General features: G+C 41.9%; 3 protein-coding genes across 3 annotated transcripts in view; all 3 read right to left on the bottom strand.

The window, feature by feature from the left end:
- LOC138032243 (UDP-GalNAc:beta-1,3-N-acetylgalactosaminyltransferase 1-like) overlaps positions 1-1,002 on the bottom strand; it is a 2,141-nt gene extending 1,139 nt beyond the window's left edge. The window contains exon 1 of the mRNA XM_068879871.1: positions 1-1,002. This exon is cut by the window's left edge and continues 1,139 nt beyond it. Within this exon, the coding sequence (XP_068735972.1) occupies positions 1-918 (918 nt within the window). The 5' untranslated portion in view covers positions 919-1,002.
- A 5,012-nt stretch (positions 1,003-6,014) lies between these two features.
- LOC138032875 (transcription factor Jun-like) lies at positions 6,015-8,093 on the bottom strand. The gene has a single exon (XM_068880582.1). The coding sequence runs from the start codon at positions 8,012-8,014 to the stop codon at positions 6,980-6,982; it is 1,035 nt and encodes a 344-aa protein (XP_068736683.1). The 5' UTR covers positions 8,015-8,093; the 3' UTR covers positions 6,015-6,979.
- Positions 8,094-9,577: 1,484 nt separating this feature from the next.
- LOC138033733 (trafficking protein particle complex subunit 9-like) overlaps positions 9,578-20,000 on the bottom strand; it is a 37,381-nt gene continuing 26,958 nt past the window's right edge. Inside the window, exons 13-22 of the mRNA XM_068881540.1 lie at positions 19,988-20,000; positions 18,866-19,169; positions 17,721-17,821; positions 17,228-17,282; positions 15,510-15,567; positions 14,391-14,471; positions 13,718-13,811; positions 12,863-12,967; positions 12,636-12,760; positions 9,578-12,291 (exon numbers count right to left, since the gene is read on the bottom strand). The exon at positions 19,988-20,000 is cut by the window's right edge and continues 73 nt beyond it. Of these exons, the coding sequence (XP_068737641.1) occupies positions 12,043-12,291; positions 12,636-12,760; positions 12,863-12,967; positions 13,718-13,811; positions 14,391-14,471; positions 15,510-15,567; positions 17,228-17,282; positions 17,721-17,821; positions 18,866-19,169; positions 19,988-20,000 (1,185 nt within the window). The 3' untranslated portion in view covers positions 9,578-12,042. The remainder of the gene's footprint in view (positions 12,292-12,635; positions 12,761-12,862; positions 12,968-13,717; positions 13,812-14,390; positions 14,472-15,509; positions 15,568-17,227; positions 17,283-17,720; positions 17,822-18,865; positions 19,170-19,987) is intronic.

Consider the following 20,000-nt stretch of genomic DNA (forward strand, 5'->3'; position numbering starts at 1 on the left):
AACGGGCCTTAAACCAATATCTCTAGCCAAGACTCCCAAATAAGCGTCTTCTACAGGAAACACTTTCCATCTCCTCATGTTTTGGAACAAAGACACCATCGCATCTGAAGATAGGACGTAAAAAGGTCCAGCGGTATGTTGCGCGAAACGAGCGGCAGGATAACAATCAAAAGATACAATATTAGGCCCAGAAAAACGTTCAACTAAAGGTCCTAAGTGCCTGCGATAAATGTTCCCTTTATTCACATGTCCCCCGTAAAATTGACCCTTTCCAAAGTTATTAAGCCAGAGCATCAAATGTGGTAAGCGTATATACACATCATCGTCTGCCTTCAGAATAAAGCGCGGGTTTACCCGCGTGACAGCCCAACGAAAGCTGGAAAGAACTTTAATCACTAAATTGTTGTAGTTATCGATGCTGCTGAACTGCAATATATCATTATAGAGCTCTGTCTCTCGCTTGATTTCGTTCTCGGTGGGCCCATCGCCATTTTCAGCACTTCCCAAAACGAAGGCATGTCTCCACCAAATCTTAGCGCCAGTTTGTTTTAACCACGTATTCCGAATCGCTTCCCTTTTCCCCGAGAAGAATAATTTGTTATTCACTCCAGAAGTGATGAGAACAAACATAAATAAATTTGACTCCAGTCCTGAGAGAGAAGGTTCCACGACGACAGAAGAGAAAGAGAAATTTAATTGTGAACAAGACGAGTAAACATCAGGGACAATGATCGAAGAATTGGTTTGTCTTTTGTTGCGGACATCATCTTTCAGTCTATCACTTGGGTTGAGGTTTGCACGTCCTCGATCGTAAAAATCTGAACGTTGCGAGAAACACAAGAGCCAACTCAAAATCGAAAGAGTAATTCCAAACCAAGCAAAAATTATTTTCCGTTTCCTTAACCAGCAGGACGACATGGCATTTCATTTCTTGAATGTTATTCTTTCCTCCTGTTATTTGCGTGACCTCGGCCGAGCCTATTGAAGCCTGACGATGAAGTTTTAACATTTTAAAGACGCTTGTCACGCAAGTCAGTCTTTTTAAACACATGGGAAAACGGGCATTTCTGGCATTTCGTTTCTTAACTTTGGAACATAGACTGAGTCTGAAAAATGCAGGACTTCAAATGGGTTTGCTTGCGATGCCGGTGCGACGCTCTAACCAACTGGGCTATTGGGAGCTGCAGATCATTTGTGGGTTCAAATGTTCCCGTGATGAATTAATCGATCAATGGATGAAATGAATCATATATTGAACTGAGGATTTGAAACCTCTCATTTTCGGTAAAAGAACCTCCATTTATGCAAATTTATACCGTGTATAAATTGTCAAGCCACTGGTTTTGGAGGAACTTTTCAGGAAACAACTGTTGATGATCGCTCTCCCTTTGGATTCCTAGCTGGAACCCTGATTGCCTCCATTCAGTTGCAGTCCGATTCGACAATTGCAAAGCTACAGCGTGCCGTGTTTATAGGTATGCACATAAGGCCATAGTTCAGCACTTATAGACCTTATTCATAAATGGCTGTCAATTTATAATTCTTTTGTCGAAGTGCAAATTAGCCTACCAAGCCTCGATAGCCTACAGTGAATTAAAAAGAATTCTTGCTCTAAAATGAGGCTTGGTAGGCTAATTTGCAAGTGGACAAAAGAATTATAAATGTGACCGCCATTTATGAATAAGGTCTATGACAGACTGTAAAATCCTCTACTGGGCAGAAGACTCAAAAAATTATGGAAAAGTAATTTCACCGCAAAAGGGAAAGGTAGTTCTGGTGGATGTTGGCAAAAAATATCCGTGCGTGATTAAAATCGCCTCCTTGACGGTTGCGACTGAGTTCTGTTAGGGATCTTTAAGATCTAGGACGGCGCGCAATCTCAGCGAGAACGCCACCTAACAATAGAAAGAGTTAATGGGAAAATCAGTGGCTCTGCACGTGCGCTTTAAAATTTGTACATTTCTTTCCCATTCTCTGCCAATCTGCTGTCAAATGACCAAATCTCAAGTTCTAAGGAAGTCGCGAGCGCACGAGGGCAAATCTTTGATTTTCTTTCATAGTTTCAACAATGTTCCTCCCATTTCAGTTCCTGGATAGTTTGGATAGTTTGTGGAAGTCAAGGAAACTGTAAGAAACACGAACACTTTAAGAAACATAAATTAGCACTATAAATGACGTTTTCGCGGCCGTCGCGGTCTTAGATCTTAACTGGACCCTATTGTCGATCAACGAGAATCACCTTAAGCTCCTCAAGAGCTAATGAGACTTTATGACCGGTTGATTTAACATGTATCTGATCGATGTTGAAGATGTCCCATTCAGAATATGGAGACGGACTGTGCTGTTGAAGATGAAATACACTCACTTTACCCCAGTTGACCCTGAACATAGCTTGAACCCTATCAAGTGGAAAAATGAAGCTGACTTTCCCTCATCATAGCGCTGATTGAACGGAAGGGAAAAGGACAAGGGGCCGGTTTATTAAGGCAAAGGTAGTTCGGCTGTGACTGAATCAACTGTAAGGCAGGACAAGAGGCAATCCGATGACACTTTCTAACGGTGGGTGTCCCTCCCATCCTAAGTTGAAGGCACAACTCGACCCTAGTAATACCGGTACGGATGGAAAGCTGAGTGAACTTTGGACAGCACGTGCTGGGATTCGAACCCAGAGGAGGACAGACGAAAGTTAGAAAACTGTAAATGGTCAATTGCTTCTCCCTCTCTAAAAAGAGTTATCGTATCGTGTCGTATCGAACAAGGAGCGCTGGGATGCGAGCGAGTTACTCGGTTAGATACTTACATGAAAGAACTAAACAGTTCATCTGTGAGCTTGGGTTGTTCTCTTAATTTTATTTACTTTGGGCAACACCGAGCTTATTAGGGCCAGTTAGGGTTTCACATAATTTATTTCTGATAGCTGACTTAATTCATGCGCAGTTGACGGGTTCCTAGGATCACATTCCCGAGAAAGTGCGTTTCTTTTTGTTTCATTTAATTCCATTCCGGTGTTGTTAAGATTAACAAAGTATCAGGTTTTCCAACTTCCGTTTCGGGATACGTGGTTATTTTGTTCCGAAACGGCCGAGCTACCGGACAGGCGACCTAAAGGGGCATTTTGGGAGTAGTTTGGCCCCCAAAATTAATAATCAAGAACGCTTATTCCATATTTGATGCGTAGTAAACTTCACACAGAAAAAATCTTCATCACGTACTGAATTCGTTTCGACAATTTCAATCGCGTGGGCGAGAGACATACATGTAAGCAAGAGAAGAGTATAACTTAATAGGAAAGCAAAAACCATCTGTTCAAAACCAAGTGATTCCCAACCACATCCTACACTAGATATACAGCGCGAACTGCAGTCCCACTACATCTGAACCGCATAGAAGACCTTAGACAGCGATGACCAGAACCAGGTTGCTGACCAGCGGTTTTCGTTAAAACAATGGTTTGCTGGGGGTGCTCAGTCTCGCGGGCTCAGAAAACCTGGTTGTGGTCATTGTTATTTAAGGTTTTTCGAACCGCATAGACGAGTTCACGCTCTTGAGTGCATCATGGGTAATCAGGGCAAGAAGGAGAGAAATTCAAAGGATTTGCGGCCTCCAATACTCAACCGTACACTCGAGCTAGATGATGTATGGGTGCGTTAACCAGCCAAGCCACCGTGCCGTTTATTCAGCATTGGAATAGGTACAAAAATATTTATAGATCAACTCTAAAATAAAGAGAAAAGCAAAACACCAGAGCCGGACACGAAAACCCATAAAAAAACCAGCAGGTGGAAAAAAGCGGGGAACGTGTACCCCCGCCCAAAGCAGTGGTGCGACCATCGGGGCTCTTGGGTATTCTTATTGAAAGAAACTACTTACAATGTGAATGAACACTATCATATACCGCCTAACGAAGGCATTAAACATTAATTCAGCTCAATAGAACAATAGACGAAACAGGATTTGTGCACGCGGCGAAGGCTGACCGTAGAATTACAAGGAAGGATTATGTTTTTGCAAACGTTGGCCGTGTAGCGTATATTTGAACAGACTTAACTGATTAGAGTGTAATGTGAAGTGCTGTTTTTCAACCCCATATGAACCATGTGAGCGTAATCCTTGCTTGTACTTGTACATGTTCACCCGAGTTGCCGAGACATTAACATCTTCAGTTCCCACGACCTGCTCCCGTCTGACCTTGCAGCTCAGTCGGTAGAGCGGCGGTGATCTAACCCGAAGGTCGTGGGTTAAGTTCCCACCCTGGTCAGAGTTTTTCTCTATCCTTGTGTGGGCCCATTTCCATTAGTAGGACTAACGCTCACATGGTTCATATGGGGTTGAAAACTAGCACTTCACATTACACTCTGATCAGTTCTATGACCGTAGAATGCCTCACTCGCTAAACGAACGCCAAATACAAACCACGATCACGTGGCACTCCAAGCGCCCGCCGCTCACATCCAGGCCTCTGATACGTGACGGCAAAATATCAATTTATGCTAATCAGGATTATCACAAATTACATTTTGTGAGGAAGTTCAAAACGATGAAAAGTATTCATGATATGCAATTTTGGGTTTTTTATTTTGCAGAACAAAAGATATGCGCTCAAAGGTGAGGCAGGATAAAGTTGGAGAGAATGGCTATTGTAGAAATTATGTTATAAAACGAAGTTTTTTCCATACATTTCCTCTAATTCCAAAGGCACAAAATTAATGAGAATCTATGGATACAAAAAAGAGCTCATCTCAGTTGTGAACATGAACCTATTTGTTTGGCTTATGAAGGCGAAAGTCTATAAAGTCGAGTCATGTACAATTTATGTTGTGCTTTGAATTTCCGATACAAAATTTTGAATTTCTCGCCACGTTGCCCTCGCTGATTACCCACGATGCACCCGAGAGCGCAAACTGGTCTATTCTTCTTAATCCATTCATTCATCAGAGAAAACAACAGGATATTCCGCTTTTTCTTTCCAGATAGAAAAAAAAGACAATAAACAACAGAAAAGGAAATAACTGCCAAAAAACACTTAAAGTGAATATTGAAATAGGGTGGAGAGATAATGCATCAGTCAATTCCAGCAGTGTCAATCCCCCCCCCCTCCCCTCGGGCTAACCCCGGGCATTACCATTTTTTTTTTTTAATGCGCAAATTCCCCGGGGTGGGGACACATAAGCTGTCTAAATGCCCCGGGGTGGGGACGAAAGGAAGAGGGCAAATGCACCGCCCCCGGGATCGTCGCCTTCCAATAAGCGCCTGTATTCGCAGGCTACTTAATTGTCTGTCAAGAATCAAAATATCTTAAATGATCTTTCATCGCATTTTACGCTCGCAAGATCTGTTTTGAAGATCGCATCATTTGAATTCGCAAACCTTCTGCATTTTAACTCCACTTTCATGAATTTAAAAATTGCTAGGCTAGTTTTGAATACGAAATGCGAAGTAGTCGTGTTTAAGCAGTCTTCGCGTCAGTGATTGTTTTGTGATATTCAGGTTCACCTTGTGGCTTTTATATATTCATATGCTTACAAGTATAAATGAAGAAATACCTAAAATTGAGAAAACATACCTTTAAAAACATCCACAAGTTTTTCGAGTCCGTGAAGGACAAGCCAGTCGTTTACGAAGGCCTCGTCTTTTCCGATAAACTCTTCCATGTTAATTCGAAAACAAGTGTGTCAAATGCCCGGGGGTCGCCCCGGGGTAGGCTAATGCCCAGCCCCCCGGCCCACCCCCGGGACTGACAACTTGAGCAAATGCCCCGCGGTTGCGTTGCCCGGGGGGGGGGGGGGGGGAAAGGACACCGCTGGAATTGATTGATGCATAAAACATGAATTCTCCGTAACGAGAAAGGGGGATGGGTTGATCATCATACAAGACTTGTCAAACTTGGTTCCTTTCTTTCGATCCCTTGTAATTATTTTGCATTCTCTTGTTTTCTGAAGATACTTTGTCCCCCTCGGATACCCTCACAAGAAAGAGGGCGAAAGGAAAAATGAAAAAAATATCCCTAAATGATACAACAGCTTACACTTCATTTAGACTGAGTCGTCCTTTAACACTTACATTTCGAAAAGAAACGGAAGCTGTCGTTTTAACGTTGGGAATTTCCGGATTTCAATACCACTTTTTTGCGTTACAATCAGTTTCAAGGTCGCGTTTTTTTATTCTAAGGTGCTTTGAGTAATCTCTAAGGGAATTAGAAGCTTACAGGTTGCACAAAGAATACAAGATCATTAAAGTGTTTGAACTGGCGTTTGATAATCTATCACAAGGTGAATGTTAATCTCAAAAAGCGTGAAATGTAGAACAAACGTTCGACTCACCTTTGGACCATGAAAGGTACCTGTCGTAGAACAAACAATCAAAGACGAAAACGACTTTTTAAATCACGCATATAGTTATTGCCTTGATTGAAAGCGAAAAAAAAATCGATTCGGCGATGGCTCTTACTTTCAACTGCAAGCGTTACTACAAGAGTTTGCCACGAAAATACGGAGAAAAAATGCGGAGAAAATTAATATACAGCAATCCTGATAGTTAACTAATTCAAAAGTTTAGTTTTCAATCATTTTAATGTTTGCGATTTCAACCACTTTAAACCAAACAGCAGTCACCAGTGACTGAGCGATCAAGCAGGTATTAAGTTAGGACTATAACACGGTCGAAAATCGTACAAATTCCTAACTTCCTGAAGGAAAAAAAATTCTCTGGCAGAGTCGACTGTTTCACAAAGAAAAGTTGTTCGTATATGTACAGATAGTCTTCCCTCTAAATGATTCCCATAAAAATCTGAGATTCCCATTTCGTGGGGTTTTGGAAACACGCATCAGTAGTTAACTACTCCTTCACAACTGAATGCGCACAATTTCAGATGTGCATAACTCAAAAAATTGAGTGAAGTACGACTTATTTACACGAGATAACCATGGATTCCGAAAACGGAAAGGTTAAATATTAACCAAAGGAGATTTTAGGATCAATTCTAAAATGCAGGTGTGGCAATGGCTGGCAATTGACAACCATATGCTACGTGCTCCAAAACTCGCTGTTTAAGTTCACTGACTTGCTGGCGTAAAGCGTTCGCTACGGCATTTAGTTCAATATTTTTATCCTTTAACTGTTGTACCCTGACTTCAAGTTGCGCTTCTCTTTCGAGCTTTTTCTTCCTACATTTCGAAGCCGCCACCCTGTTTTTTTGTTTCTTTCTTTCTCTCTTCACAATCTCTTGAAGTTCTAAATCTATCGGCGGCAAAGGAAGTACATTCCCAGCTTGGCGTTTTAATGTCTCTTCTAATTCAAAATTCTCCGCTTCTCCTATTGCGTTGTTGTAAGTCGCAACTTGTGGGTTCAGTTCATGATTTTCGTAAGCTGTTACCGTGCAAAATCCATCATTTCTTACGTCGAAGGAGCTCTCGCGAATTGCGACCTGGTTTTGATAGCTATTCCCCCGTGTTTGTTCATTTTCGGCCCAGCCATCGTCGGTACCAGAAGAAGCGGGTAACCCATTTTGTCTCTGAAAATTGTCAACTGGTTGTTGTCGGTCGTGTATTTGCTGTAGGGCCTCAGCAAATCCCTGAACATAAGCTTCGTGTTGTTGCTTTACCGTGTTACTGCTCTCGCGCAAACAAACCGGCTTCGCTGGAGTCGGCGACTTTGGATTCTGAACGCTCGCCAGGATTTTTTCAAACTCGGGTGAAATGAGATTAAATAAAGTAAAATCAGGGGAATTAAGATTCCCCGGGTTTCCTTTCGGGGTTAAGCCGGTATTACTGGCAATAAACTTCTCCAATTCGGGAGATACCATTTTAAACAACGTTAGCTCCGGCGAATTCTCCGCGTAAATTCCCAATTTTCCATTTCCTCTAAGGTCCTGTACAACGGATGGAATTTGCGCCCCTTCAAGATTCAATCTGAGTGCGTTCTTGTCATAGCGCGATAGATTGTTCGCAGGTACCGAAGTTTGTTCGTAAAACAGTACATCCATGTTCTCACAGTTTCCCAAAACGTGCTCACCCATTCTAAGAATTCTTTCGCGGTGTCTTTATCTCTTAGATAATCTTTAACAAACACAATGTGGTTTCCCCACAGAAGCCGCTACGATCCATCATCATGTAATTTTTCTCAAATTAAGTCACTTTTCCGACCAAAACATTACATCATCTGGAAAGCCGCTCATTGGCTGAAAAGGTTTTCGCGCCAGAAAACTCAAAGTAACGGTCGCTACAGGAAATATTTCATTTCGGGGCGGAGCGTCAAATCGCCGATCGATAAAAGATAAACTAACTACAAACACTTAAGACTCTCAGTTAAAAGTATTCTTTAATGTCGACTTTACACTATTAGACCAGTTTTGGAAATTGTGTCCCGGCGCGTAAACAAAGACAAACATACAGAGTGTTTCGAACTGATTCACCTGCTGGGCACCCGTCGAAAAGTTAATAACCATACGATATCTTCCAGGGACCGACCTTGGCAATAAATCATCCTGTATTTAGGTGTCACACAGCTTTTGGGTGTATTGCAATATAAACTCTCTTCAAGGGGAACAATAATAAACCGGTTGTTTGTTTGCGAAGTTCGGCAAACGGGAGAGTCTCATTGCTGCCACTGAAAAAAAGTTATCAGTTTCCTCTTTGAAACACTAGAAGGATTTTTTAAAAGCAATTGTTGACACATTTGCAAAGCAATTCGACTTTAATGCTATTCCCCTTGTATATATATAAATATATATATAAAACATTACACTTTCTTGGTTATTGAAAGACGTTCTTCTGCTTACATGTTACTTACACGTACTGGTCTAAATTTGGTTTATAATATTTTACTGAATTTTCCTATTAAAACAATGGAATATTCTACTTAGACGCCTTTTGTGAAAAAGATCTATTAATCTGCTTTTTATTTGTTACTTTAACGCCAAAGTTCCAACAGAGGGCGATTTCAATCGAGCCTGGCAAACACTAGCCTGCGAACGCAGACGTATTTCCGGCGGTCGTTTCTCTCCCCCGAAAACCGCCGGAAATACGTCTGCGTTCGCAGGCTAGGCAAACACTTTAGTGTCAAAATTCTCGCGCCACATATTTCCCGCCAATCACAGGCAAATCCAAATGATAATGATAATAAACTCAATAATGCACGCATTTTGATTGGTTTTCACCTATGATCTATTAGAAGACACGCATAGCCGACGTCATCTGGCGTAGCGTGTTTCTCTCAACCAATCACAATTCTTTGTTAAGAGCAGCAACCAATCAGTTTGCTTCATTTCGCATAGATAACAACTATGTCAAAGTGCTCTTTTCGTGTCTTTCAAGATCTTGAAATAAATATATATTATTCGCCGGCCGGGAAGTCCGTATTGGGAAAAACTGTGCCCTCAGCCTCAGCCTGCGGCCGAGGGCAGTACCTCGAGACTGAGGGTACAATTTTTTCCCTATACGGACAGACCATGGCTGGTGAATAACCTCTTCACTTATTTTTTTCCTAAAAAGATTTGCTGGCTGGGAACCATTGCTTAAGGCGGGACTGCGATGCTTATTATCAAAATAGAAATATCAAGCAATGCCGCAATGACCGGTCGTTTCTGTTTACAATATTTATTAATTTGTAAAGCATCATCGTTTATTTTTAAAACATTTAAAAGGCTTCAAAAAATATATTTTTTGGTCCTAACGCTGGTCCATCACACAAGCTCACGCAACCCGGGCTAGGATTCTGCCCGGGTTGGCGGGCAAGATAGAAAAATCCCGCCTGCTCCCAGAGCCAATCAGATTGCAGGATTCGCAGAATTCCGCCCGCTTGCGCTTTGAAAAAAAAAACGTAAAAAGGCCTCTTTCCGTAGGGTTTGTTTCTTCATCATATGAAACAAATTGATTCCATGTTGCCATGCGTCTGTTCAGTAACAGATGACGTCAAAATGTGGTAAGAACAAAAAAGCGGTTTAGTTTATTTTGTCAATGATGCTCTCTATTAGGAAGCTTGAGCACGCAACGCTTTTTATCCACGGACAGCAACCGGAAGTGAAGTGTTTTCCTGTTTAATTTGTCCACACAATACCACATTTACCCCGTAAGTATCTTTTCACTAGTAGAGACGATTAGCTGTCAATGAGCTGTCTTCCCGAAATTTCGTGGAAACGTCTGTGAAACAACTGAATGTAAATGAGCAATCAGTAACAGCTCCAGCAGAAATAGCGCACGAATTTAATCGTTATTTTGCTACCATTGGCCCGAAACTTGCTAGTGATATTCCTTCTTCAGATGGCAACAGCTATCTGAATTATCTCACTAGCAAGGATAAGGAGTTTCAGTTCCGCCCAACCTCCACAAATGAAGTATTTTCACTGCTGAATAAACTGAAAAAATCAAAGGCAGTCGGCCTTGACAAAATTTCTTCTCGACTTATTCGTGAATGCGCGGATCTTATTTGCAAACCGCTGTGCTATATTTTCAATCAGTCATTAAATGTAGGTGTGTTCCCAGACGACTGGAAGTGTGCACGGGACACTCCACTATTCAAACAAGGGTAACGTGATGACCTAAACAATTACCGCCCAATTTCCGTTATCCCGGTTATAGCCAAAGTGGTCGAAAGAACAGTTTATGACAAATTATATGCGCACCTAACAAATTAGTTTAAAAATCTGGGAGAGACCCAATCTCGTCCCCAGACTCCGCTTTTCATTTGGTCAGCACCAACAACACGGACTCTGCCCACTTTCAATTTATGCGCAGTCGTAGTGAAGGTCCATTTTTCAACCGTTGACAACCCCTGTTGTTTCAAATTTCTGAGCGTGCGTAGACGAGCCGGAAGTCCGTGATTTGCGGACTTCCGGCCTTGGAGGAAGTGGCCAGAGTCCGCGTTCTTGGTGCTCACCAAAAGAAGAGGGGACTCTGGGGACGAGATTGGGAGAGACCACTATCCTGTCCGGGCATGCAATATCATCACTTCCGGTGTCCGTCCGTGGCTCAAGTACGTCGCGTGCTTACTGAACAGATGCACAGGCAACATGGAATCTATTTCTTAATGTGACTTGCCCGCACGCGTTTTCCCACGCTCAGTGCCGTCTGCATGAATTTCTTCGTGTTATGATTGACTCATTGAAATATCAGCGCCTGCTGTGATTGGGTGAAGGACTACCTTTTCGGTTTACTGCACTAAATGGGCCATTTCGGAGTTGCTGTTTGTCTCGGTTTCGAAGTGAGTCTTGGTGCTCAACTATTCAAAGGGAAATGAGTTTGATTTGCATAAGAACACGCGACTCATTTCCATTTGAATGGCTGCGCACCAGGATGTGTGAAAAGAGAACTACTATCAAAGAGAACTACTATCCTACAACTGGATTGGTTCGAACGATTTTAAAGTATCAATTCCCGGTTCTCTTCTATTTAATAAGACTAAGGGGGATATTCACACACGTCCCTTAATCGAGGCCACATAAACTGACCAGTGCTGCATATGTTCTGTGCAAACTGAACATGACAGCAAAGTGGTCGGTGTTTATTTACGTCATCAAGTATGAATCTGAAAGTGTGACTATTCAAAGGAAAGCTACCGAGCATAAAATACTTTACGTCTAGTTTTAGATGAATAAAACAATGGATTTTTGTTTGCTATTCCGTTCGCTGATTGCCCTCCGGTTCCAATTATAATTTAATAGACCACTTACGAGTTCATGTCTGCCTCCTCTTCAAAGAGTCTAAGTGCGAAGTTTTTGTGATGATAAAAGGTTCTACTTTACATATGAATGAAAACTAATTTTCGTAGGAAAAACTTCGTACTTAGACTCGCTTTGAAGAGGAGGCAGACATGAACTCGAAAATGGCCTATTCAACTTATCGCCGAAAGATCAAGGTCGCGTGTTTTGTCGAGTTCGATACCACTACGATATTTTTCGCGCGCTTTTGCAGATCATTGATACCAGTCGCGTGTTTTCCCGCGCTTCAGCCTCGTTCTCCACATGCGTTCTCCTCGTTGAGTTGTCATCGTAGTCGATCTGATTGGCTCCTTGTAATAAAATCGATTCGCTAACAAACAAGCAACTGATCACTCGACAACCTTAATCTTAATCGGTGGTGAAAGCGTCCACGATTTTTTCATTGCCGTAGTTTGGCCGTCGTTTAAATCGGTCCTGCAAGTTTCTGAATCACGATTTCTTTCCGATAACGAGGAGGAAGTATCATTGCTTTGCCATTGTTCCGCAGCGATATCACTGCAAGAAATTGAAACCATGTACTGTCCAACGTAGAGGAACACCAAGGAACATTGGTGACAGAGGGAATTCCTGGGAGATAACTGGAAGGAAGAAAACAAAGGCAAGGACAGTTGTCTCGGATTGTGACTTGTACTCTAAATTTTGCGCGCTTGGGCCAGAAAGGAAATTAAAGGAATTCCAAATAAAACAAGAGGCTAAAGGCAACCTTTACTACGCGGATTTCTGGTTCAAAGGCCCCAAAATCGAAGAAAATTCAGATCTGTTTCTATCAAGAAGATGACAATTCAACTTTGTGCTCTCGACCGAAGTAAAAAAAAATGCTCTCCACGGATTCGCTGATATCGTGCGAAAACCGGAAAACGCGCCCAAAAAAACGCTCGCCAGCGGTAATTACTGTGTTATAGGATTATGAATAAAATCTCACCTGGGAAATCTTTGACTTTAAAGTGCCGAACCAGGTTACTTTTCCATCCAACTCGGTCACAGGGCAACCAAAGGCCTGGTCCTGGTAGGGATCAATACTAAGTAACAAGGGACCACGTGACTCATCTAAAAAAGACGATTTACGGAAACGGTGTAAACGTTGACAAGTTACTTAGCATTCTGTTTGAAACCTTCATCGGCGTACAAACTATATATCTCGCTACTCACCAGTTTCATTAGAAACCGTAACAGCAAGGTCCACAACTGTAGAAAGTGAAATTGTCACTTCTTTTGAAGTTATGTTATCGTGAGCTTCCCCATTAATGCTGACATCTGAAAGGACAACGAGACATAACAAGCGTTAACCGACAGCTAAAAACACTGTACTCTTCACCAAATTGCGTTATTGAGGCTGTGGCTGAGGCTGAGAAATGGCCGAAAATGTAGTTGAGAGATAAGATTCCAGTAACCATCTCTCGGCTATCTACCGTCCGTAACATTGTCCTTCAAAGATCAAGCCACTATGAGGATTCGCAGTACTACGATCTCTTGCCTGCGAAACCGTTGCTTCTTTGCGCCTTGCCGTTGGCGAAGGAAAAGCATTCATGGAGTAGAGCATTAAGAACGAACAGCGAAACAAGCTCAGACTAGTGATATAAATTTGTTGATGCACATGTGCATTAAGAAAATGTTCAAGTCACTCGTTAGATGCTCCTACTACTGTTTTTGTGCATAAGATGAAGTGTACCTCATTAATACGAAAAGCAAGCACGGCTAAATGACCTTCCCGTCCCGAAGCCCGCAATCCGAGCACAACGACCGCTAGCAGGCTCCGAGCTATGCGCAAGTAGGCGTCCGTCTTCGAAGCAGTTGGCAACCGATTTTACTTCAAACTTCTTAGACTGCGCATAACTGCGGGAAGTCCGTGACCCATGGGTCGTCATCCTTTGTGCTGACCAAAACGACCAGGGTCTCTCGGGACAAGAACGATTGTGGGATCATTAAAAAGCAACGCATGAGCATTGAATCACGCCAATGAATACGTACGCGACAGACAAAGTAGAAAAAGATAAAACTGCTCACCAAACTTGATGGGGTCCGACAACAAAGCCTGCATCATGGCCGCATCTAACGTCAGATTATCCACATTGCCATTACCTGACGCTCGACAAACAGGCTCAAAACGCTAAGGAAATAAACAACTTAAGCTACAGCCAGCCCGGGCTAGCACGCGGAGAACTAAAATTATGCGCTTAATTGACCATATGAGTGAATTGCGTACAACTAAGACGTCTGGAACAGCAAATTGTACACGGAACTACAAAGGTAACATATTTACAGAAACTTTCAATTAGTTTTGAATTTGAATACCAGTGATTGGCTTCAAAAAGGTCGAGCCACAATCTCAGCCAATCGGAGCTTAAAACAAAATAAGCCAGTTTCGTATTCTAACGGTTGAGCTAGATCGAGTATGAAATGGAGGCTAATGCGGGAAAATCTTTTCACATGCAAATTATTCCCCCGCATTAGCTTCTATTTCATGCTAGATCCAGTCCGTGAGAATACGAAACTGCCCTATTGTCACAGGCATTCCAACGCCGACGGCAAGTATTTCTTTTGCTTTATAATTGTTTGTGTCTTTTGGGCTTAGTCAAAGCAATTATTTCAGTTAATCATACCAAAGTATCGCGTATTTTTGACTAGTTCCAGCTACAACTGGTTGCGTCACCAAGAGTGTCACGCAATCAAAGGATACGAGATTCCAATGAAGTTTGACGAGGTCACAAACAAATCTCTTGCATTTCATTCGCCTTTGAAGCTTAGAATCGGTGTGATCCTTGAGGAAGTTAAAAAAAGTAAACAAAATAATTAACAACTATTTACCGAAGTGGAGGAAGCTAGCGATGGATATTTACCTCGCCGCTTCGCGGCTCGGTAAATATCCAACGCTAGCCACCGACACTGAGGTGAATAGTTGCTTTAGTATATACTAAAACAGTGAGATAATACACAGCACAAAAAATTTATTTGGATGTTTTCTTCACTCGTCACGGATGCAAATCGGGACGCCATTTTTTCCCGAGTTGCTCGGAGGTAAATAGCACAGGATATTCGGAGTTTGACGAGCCAATCAGCGCGCGAGTTCAACGCTATCCACTGTTTTCGTATAAACTAACAAGATTTATTATATACTCAACAAAATATCGCGTTTTTGATTGGTCAATGACAAATGCATACATAGGTTGGAGTGCAATACGTAAACAGCGATGGAGTAATTTCAGTTTCTCTTTAATATTTCAAATGATTACAGCGGTTACCAATAACACGCGACCTATCGCCTTCAAAAGAGTCTGATAAAGTTACGTTTTGGTGGAGGTCACTCAAAGTAAAGCGGTTAAGATTAGTTTGAATCCTTACAAGTTTCCAAGGCAACTAGGCAGGGAACTGATAATTTTACCTAGTTGAGAGAATTTCAAAGTTGTTTAAATTGAGTTCCGAGGAAAATCATCCAAAAAGAAAAGGATGTTTTCAATTTAAAAAAAAAAAAATTCACTACACGCGCTAATTTGCTGACTTACACGCGTCGCTGATTTGGCAAATTATCACGTGCAAAAATTTGAAAATTTTCATTTAAAAATACGATACCCTTTCTTTTAGATAAACTGGCTTGGAGATCAACTTTACCAGCTGTCAGCAGATAAAACTTTTAATTTCTTGGTTCTGCTGCCTTATTTCGAAATGAGGTCAGAATTAAAAACAATTTTAACGGCTTTTCGTTGATTGACGTCCAACAAAACTTGCAACTTTACCCGACTCTTTTGAATGCGACAGGTCGCGTGTTGTTGGTAACCGCTGTAATATTGTTGATTCTCACCGCCTTGGCGGAATCCATTGGAAGTGTTGGCGCAAATCTTGGCAACTTCAGGGTCACACTAAAAAAAAAAAAAGACAAAGAAATTGGGTTTATTTCGCAGAAACCAAGATTTATGTTCTCATATAGATATTGCTGAACTGCGAAGTGGACGGTTTTCTCACACGTGCGACAACCTTCTTGTTGTCCATTAAAGAAATAGTGGAAATCAACGATCAACGTACTTTTGTATGATAATCGCTAATTTGTTTTGTTCATGTAAAACTCACGAAGCCTTCCTTGCTCGTTTTGCACCTCAACGAAGTTCTTCCTCCAAGTGTTACCAGGGAGTTTAAAGGGGCTAGGTCACGCTATTTTAGGTAATTTTGTTTCATTTTGTGAATTATGAGCTCTAAACGTCAAATTGGCAGAGCAAGAGTCTTTCATTTGCAAAATCACGGCGACATAACAACTGAGAATGATTTTCCAGCTGTGTAAATGACATTTTGATATAGACTGATATAAATTTGAAAAAAAGGTAGGCCGACATTTTTCAAATTTACCCAAATTCAATCCATTTCAATCCTCTCCAGTTTTGTCCATCCATGTCCCTTCTTGGCTTCCCCGTGTTTTGTGAAAGTTCTTCTATAGTTTTTGAACAGTTATTTTGATCTTTTAGTTAATTCTATGACCATTCGATCAGTGCTGAAATTGCCTAAAATTGCGTGACCTAGCCCCTTTAAGCACGCAACAATTTTTCAGTTGAGCGCGGACGGCAACCGGAAGTGAGCTGTTTTCCCTTTTAGCTTGTCTGTTCACTACCACCTTTGTATTGCTAAGTATCTTTCATCCATTAGCGATGATTAGGTTAAAAATCTGGGATACACTACTGCCCTGGCATGCGTAATGTTCATTTCCGGTTGCCGTCCCCCGTCTCAAAAACGTCCCGTGCTATACCCTTTCACCGCCAAAAATGCAAATGGACACTTATAGATTTTACTCTGTCTAACGCCAGACGATTTTACTCGTCAATGGGGAAGCTCTCGGCAGTGAAAGGGTTAGAGTCCCGACCAGAACAAAACAACATCCGAAGTATTCCAGGGGCAAGAGGACGAGAAGAAACGCAAGTACCAGCAGCGGGTGCTAGATGTAGAGATGGGTTCATTTCACACCTTTAGTGTTTAGGAACCAATGGCAGAATGGGAAATGAGTGTCAGCGTTTCCTGAAGCATCTTACAGGTAAGATAGCTCAGAAGGACACCGAGCCGTATAACACCGTTATCGCATGGCTGAGGACACAAATCTCTTTCGAACTTCTAAGATCGGTACACGCATGCGTGAGAGGTTCACGAACGACTTTTCACAGCAAGATAGAACACTCAGACTGCAAAATAGACGTCGCCACTGCGGGCATTTAAAATTTTGAATTGCTCTTTTATTATATTTAATGTTGAATTTTTATGAAATTTCGTATATTAACTTTATCAATTGTATTTTGTAAAAAATCTTTGAAATTGTGAATAAAGTTTGTTATTACTTATCATTATCATTGTTATTATTATCATTATTATCATCATCATCATCATCATTATTGTTATTGTTATTATTGCCACCCGGTGCTACGCAACTCGCTGTCTACAACGCTAGGCGTCTCGTTGGTCTATCCCACACGCGTTCATGGAGTAATTGTTAAACAAACCAAGGGAAGAATTTTTTCGCTGTAATCAACACCATGTACCTACCTATTTTTATCATTTCCTTGGATGTAGATAACTTCCTTTGTAAAAGGTTCATCTTCTGTAAAAGCCAATACACACGAACAAGTTATAACTACATATAAGGGGGGCTTAATCTGTCTTCACCTGCTTGTCGTTGTAAAGCGCTTTGGGGTAGATTCAAATAGACAATGTGCTTGAGCTGAAACGAACCACTCATGAGGAAAGAGAAATCCTCTGATTTCCTCAACGGCACGACTTTTCCGAGAGCCCTCTCATGTCTCCATACCGTCAATCATCTATTAACCCCCCCTCCCCGTAGGGCATATTTTGCACTTTTGTGGGGGGGGGGGGGGGCTTATTTAATTTAGCGAAACGCATTACCGGTTGCAAAACAAGAAAGAAAGAAATAGACCAGAGTTAAGGTACTCTACTTCGTGTGGAACTGCTTTGCTCACACGGACCGCCGCCAAACTCGATCCCCGCGCCACTGGCCTGGGAGCAGCATATGCATTCTTACCTAAAGATTTCATATTGCCATTCTGCAGCGAGGATGAGAGCTCCATATCGTTAGAAGTCTTGTTGACGGCATCGAACATCAGTAGACAATGGTGTCGATCGCTAAGAGAAGGAAGAAAAGAAGAAAATAATTTTTCATCGTCTCTTGAAAAGAAACACCTGCGCCATCGTAACAGCTTTGCGATTATTCCATCGTATTTTCGTTGCACAAAAAAAAGGTTTTAGAAGTAACCGGTATCGGAGAGATTATGGGTTCGAATCCAGCTGCTAAATTATTCAGATAAGTGCGGGGATCACTTCTCTATTTCGTCTATAATCATAATTAACAGTTAGACCCTTCGCCCTCAAGGGCCACGGGTCAATAGCCCATGAGGCGAAGCCGAATGGGCTACTGACCCGTGGCCCTTGAGGGCGAAGGGTCTAATTGTTTTAGTATCACCCAACTAGTCGGACAGAAAAGGCAATAATAAAGTTAGCAAATGCAAGCTGAAAATATATTTATTTGGGAATAAAATGAAAGAAACAATCACGCTTTTCGCTACTCGAAGATTATTACTAATAGTTCTCTAGTAGCGTAGCCAATCAAAATGCAGCATTTACATTAGTCCACTAGTTGGGTGATACTAATCACAGTTAATTTATCCACGAGGAGCGTAGGAGTCGTATCTTGTTGAAACACTCCCGTGCCATGATACACCGGACAGGACACTTGAGACCGCAACACCGTGAACTCCATGCCCATCTCTTTGCGACTAATGATTTACGGTTCTTCTCGTGTTCTTCCAACATCTTGCGTGGTTTACCAGCCTATAAACCATAGAAACTTGCGAATAGTGTGTGGGTTGTTTTATGTCCCACAGGGTTACGAACATTGAAGGGTTGTGACATGGGGACTACGGTTTATCGCCCTTAGTGTTAGGGTTAAGGTTAGAACGAAAAACATTGTGAAGAGGTTCAAACAGCGCAAGAAGAGAATTTGTATAGTTAATTTAATTACAATTTGTGGTGGAGTCCTACTTGAGGTGGCGGCGTTGTACATCATGAATTCCCTAATGTTTGCAAGCAACGAGTAATTTTAATAATTCCATACAGGGATGCAAGAAAGATTTGAAAATGGACACAACAGTCAACTAAAAGCAAATTCACCTTGAAAGTTCCAATATTTGATAATTTGCACACAGCAAGCTTGGAACTACTGTGACATCAATCGCCATTGTTGCGTTACGACACAAGTTGCTTCCGGAAACTTTAGTCGAATACCGGAACTGAATTGATCCCGTTAAGCCCCATGTTGCTTCAGGGTCGTAACTGAGATTCTCGCCGCTTTCAACGCCTTGTGAGAAATGATGAACCCCTGTTATCGTGACTGTGATGTCAGTGGAGTTTCCCGGAAGGAGAGGGAGCTTGGACGTAATTTCTTTGTCATCGAAGCTAAAAAGTTCGTTAGCGCCTGTAGGAAGAAGAACAACACGTTAGAAATGTTTCGACAATCTTGTTCCCTGTTCTCGCCAAAATACAAATTGTACCGGCATTTTCACTTCTTCAGATAGTTGAGTTGTTTACTTACTGATTGAGAGAGGGATTACTACGGTTACTATAAGGGTGTGGTTGGTTAAAGTTACTACGAAAAAGGCGCTCAATTCGGCCCTCTTCAAGCAAGGGTAAACAGCAGCATTAACCCTAACCCAAAATTAACGCTATCCTTTAACTTAACCTTATTGTTGGAAATAGGTAGCAAAGGCTTAGACTTACAGGGACACTTCGTGTTGGATGTCAAAACTGGAGCGTTCATCTAATTAAGGTACATTTCTGGACGCCGAAGACGATGACGTCATGTAGTTGCGAACATGAGGTCAAACCGACTTTCGTTTGCATATAATTTATGTCAAATTCACAAATTTCGGCCCTGTCTCCTACTCTCACTTACTGTCTCTCAAAAACCAAAACATGCAACATTCTCATAAAAGAACAAACCTTGCCTAAAAATGTATTACTCACCCTCTGAATCCTTCTTACTAATAGTGACACTTCTCACCCTCCCCATCCTTACTACTAATGGTGACACTACTGTACTTACCCTCCCCTGATCCCAACCTTGTTACTGATGGTGATGCTACTCACGCCTCCCCATCCTTGCCACTAAGGGTAGCACTACTCACCCTCCCAATCCTTAACTCTAATTGTGATACCACTCATCCTTCCCACCTTCATACAAATGGTGATACTACCCACTCTCCCCATCCACGCTGGGCCACTACCAAGACTCACCTTCCCCATCCTT

Source organism: Montipora capricornis, chromosome 14 (assembly GCF_036669925.1).
Source record: "Montipora capricornis isolate CH-2021 chromosome 14, ASM3666992v2, whole genome shotgun sequence".
NCBI classification, from domain to species: Eukaryota; Metazoa; Cnidaria; class Anthozoa; order Scleractinia; family Acroporidae; genus Montipora; species Montipora capricornis.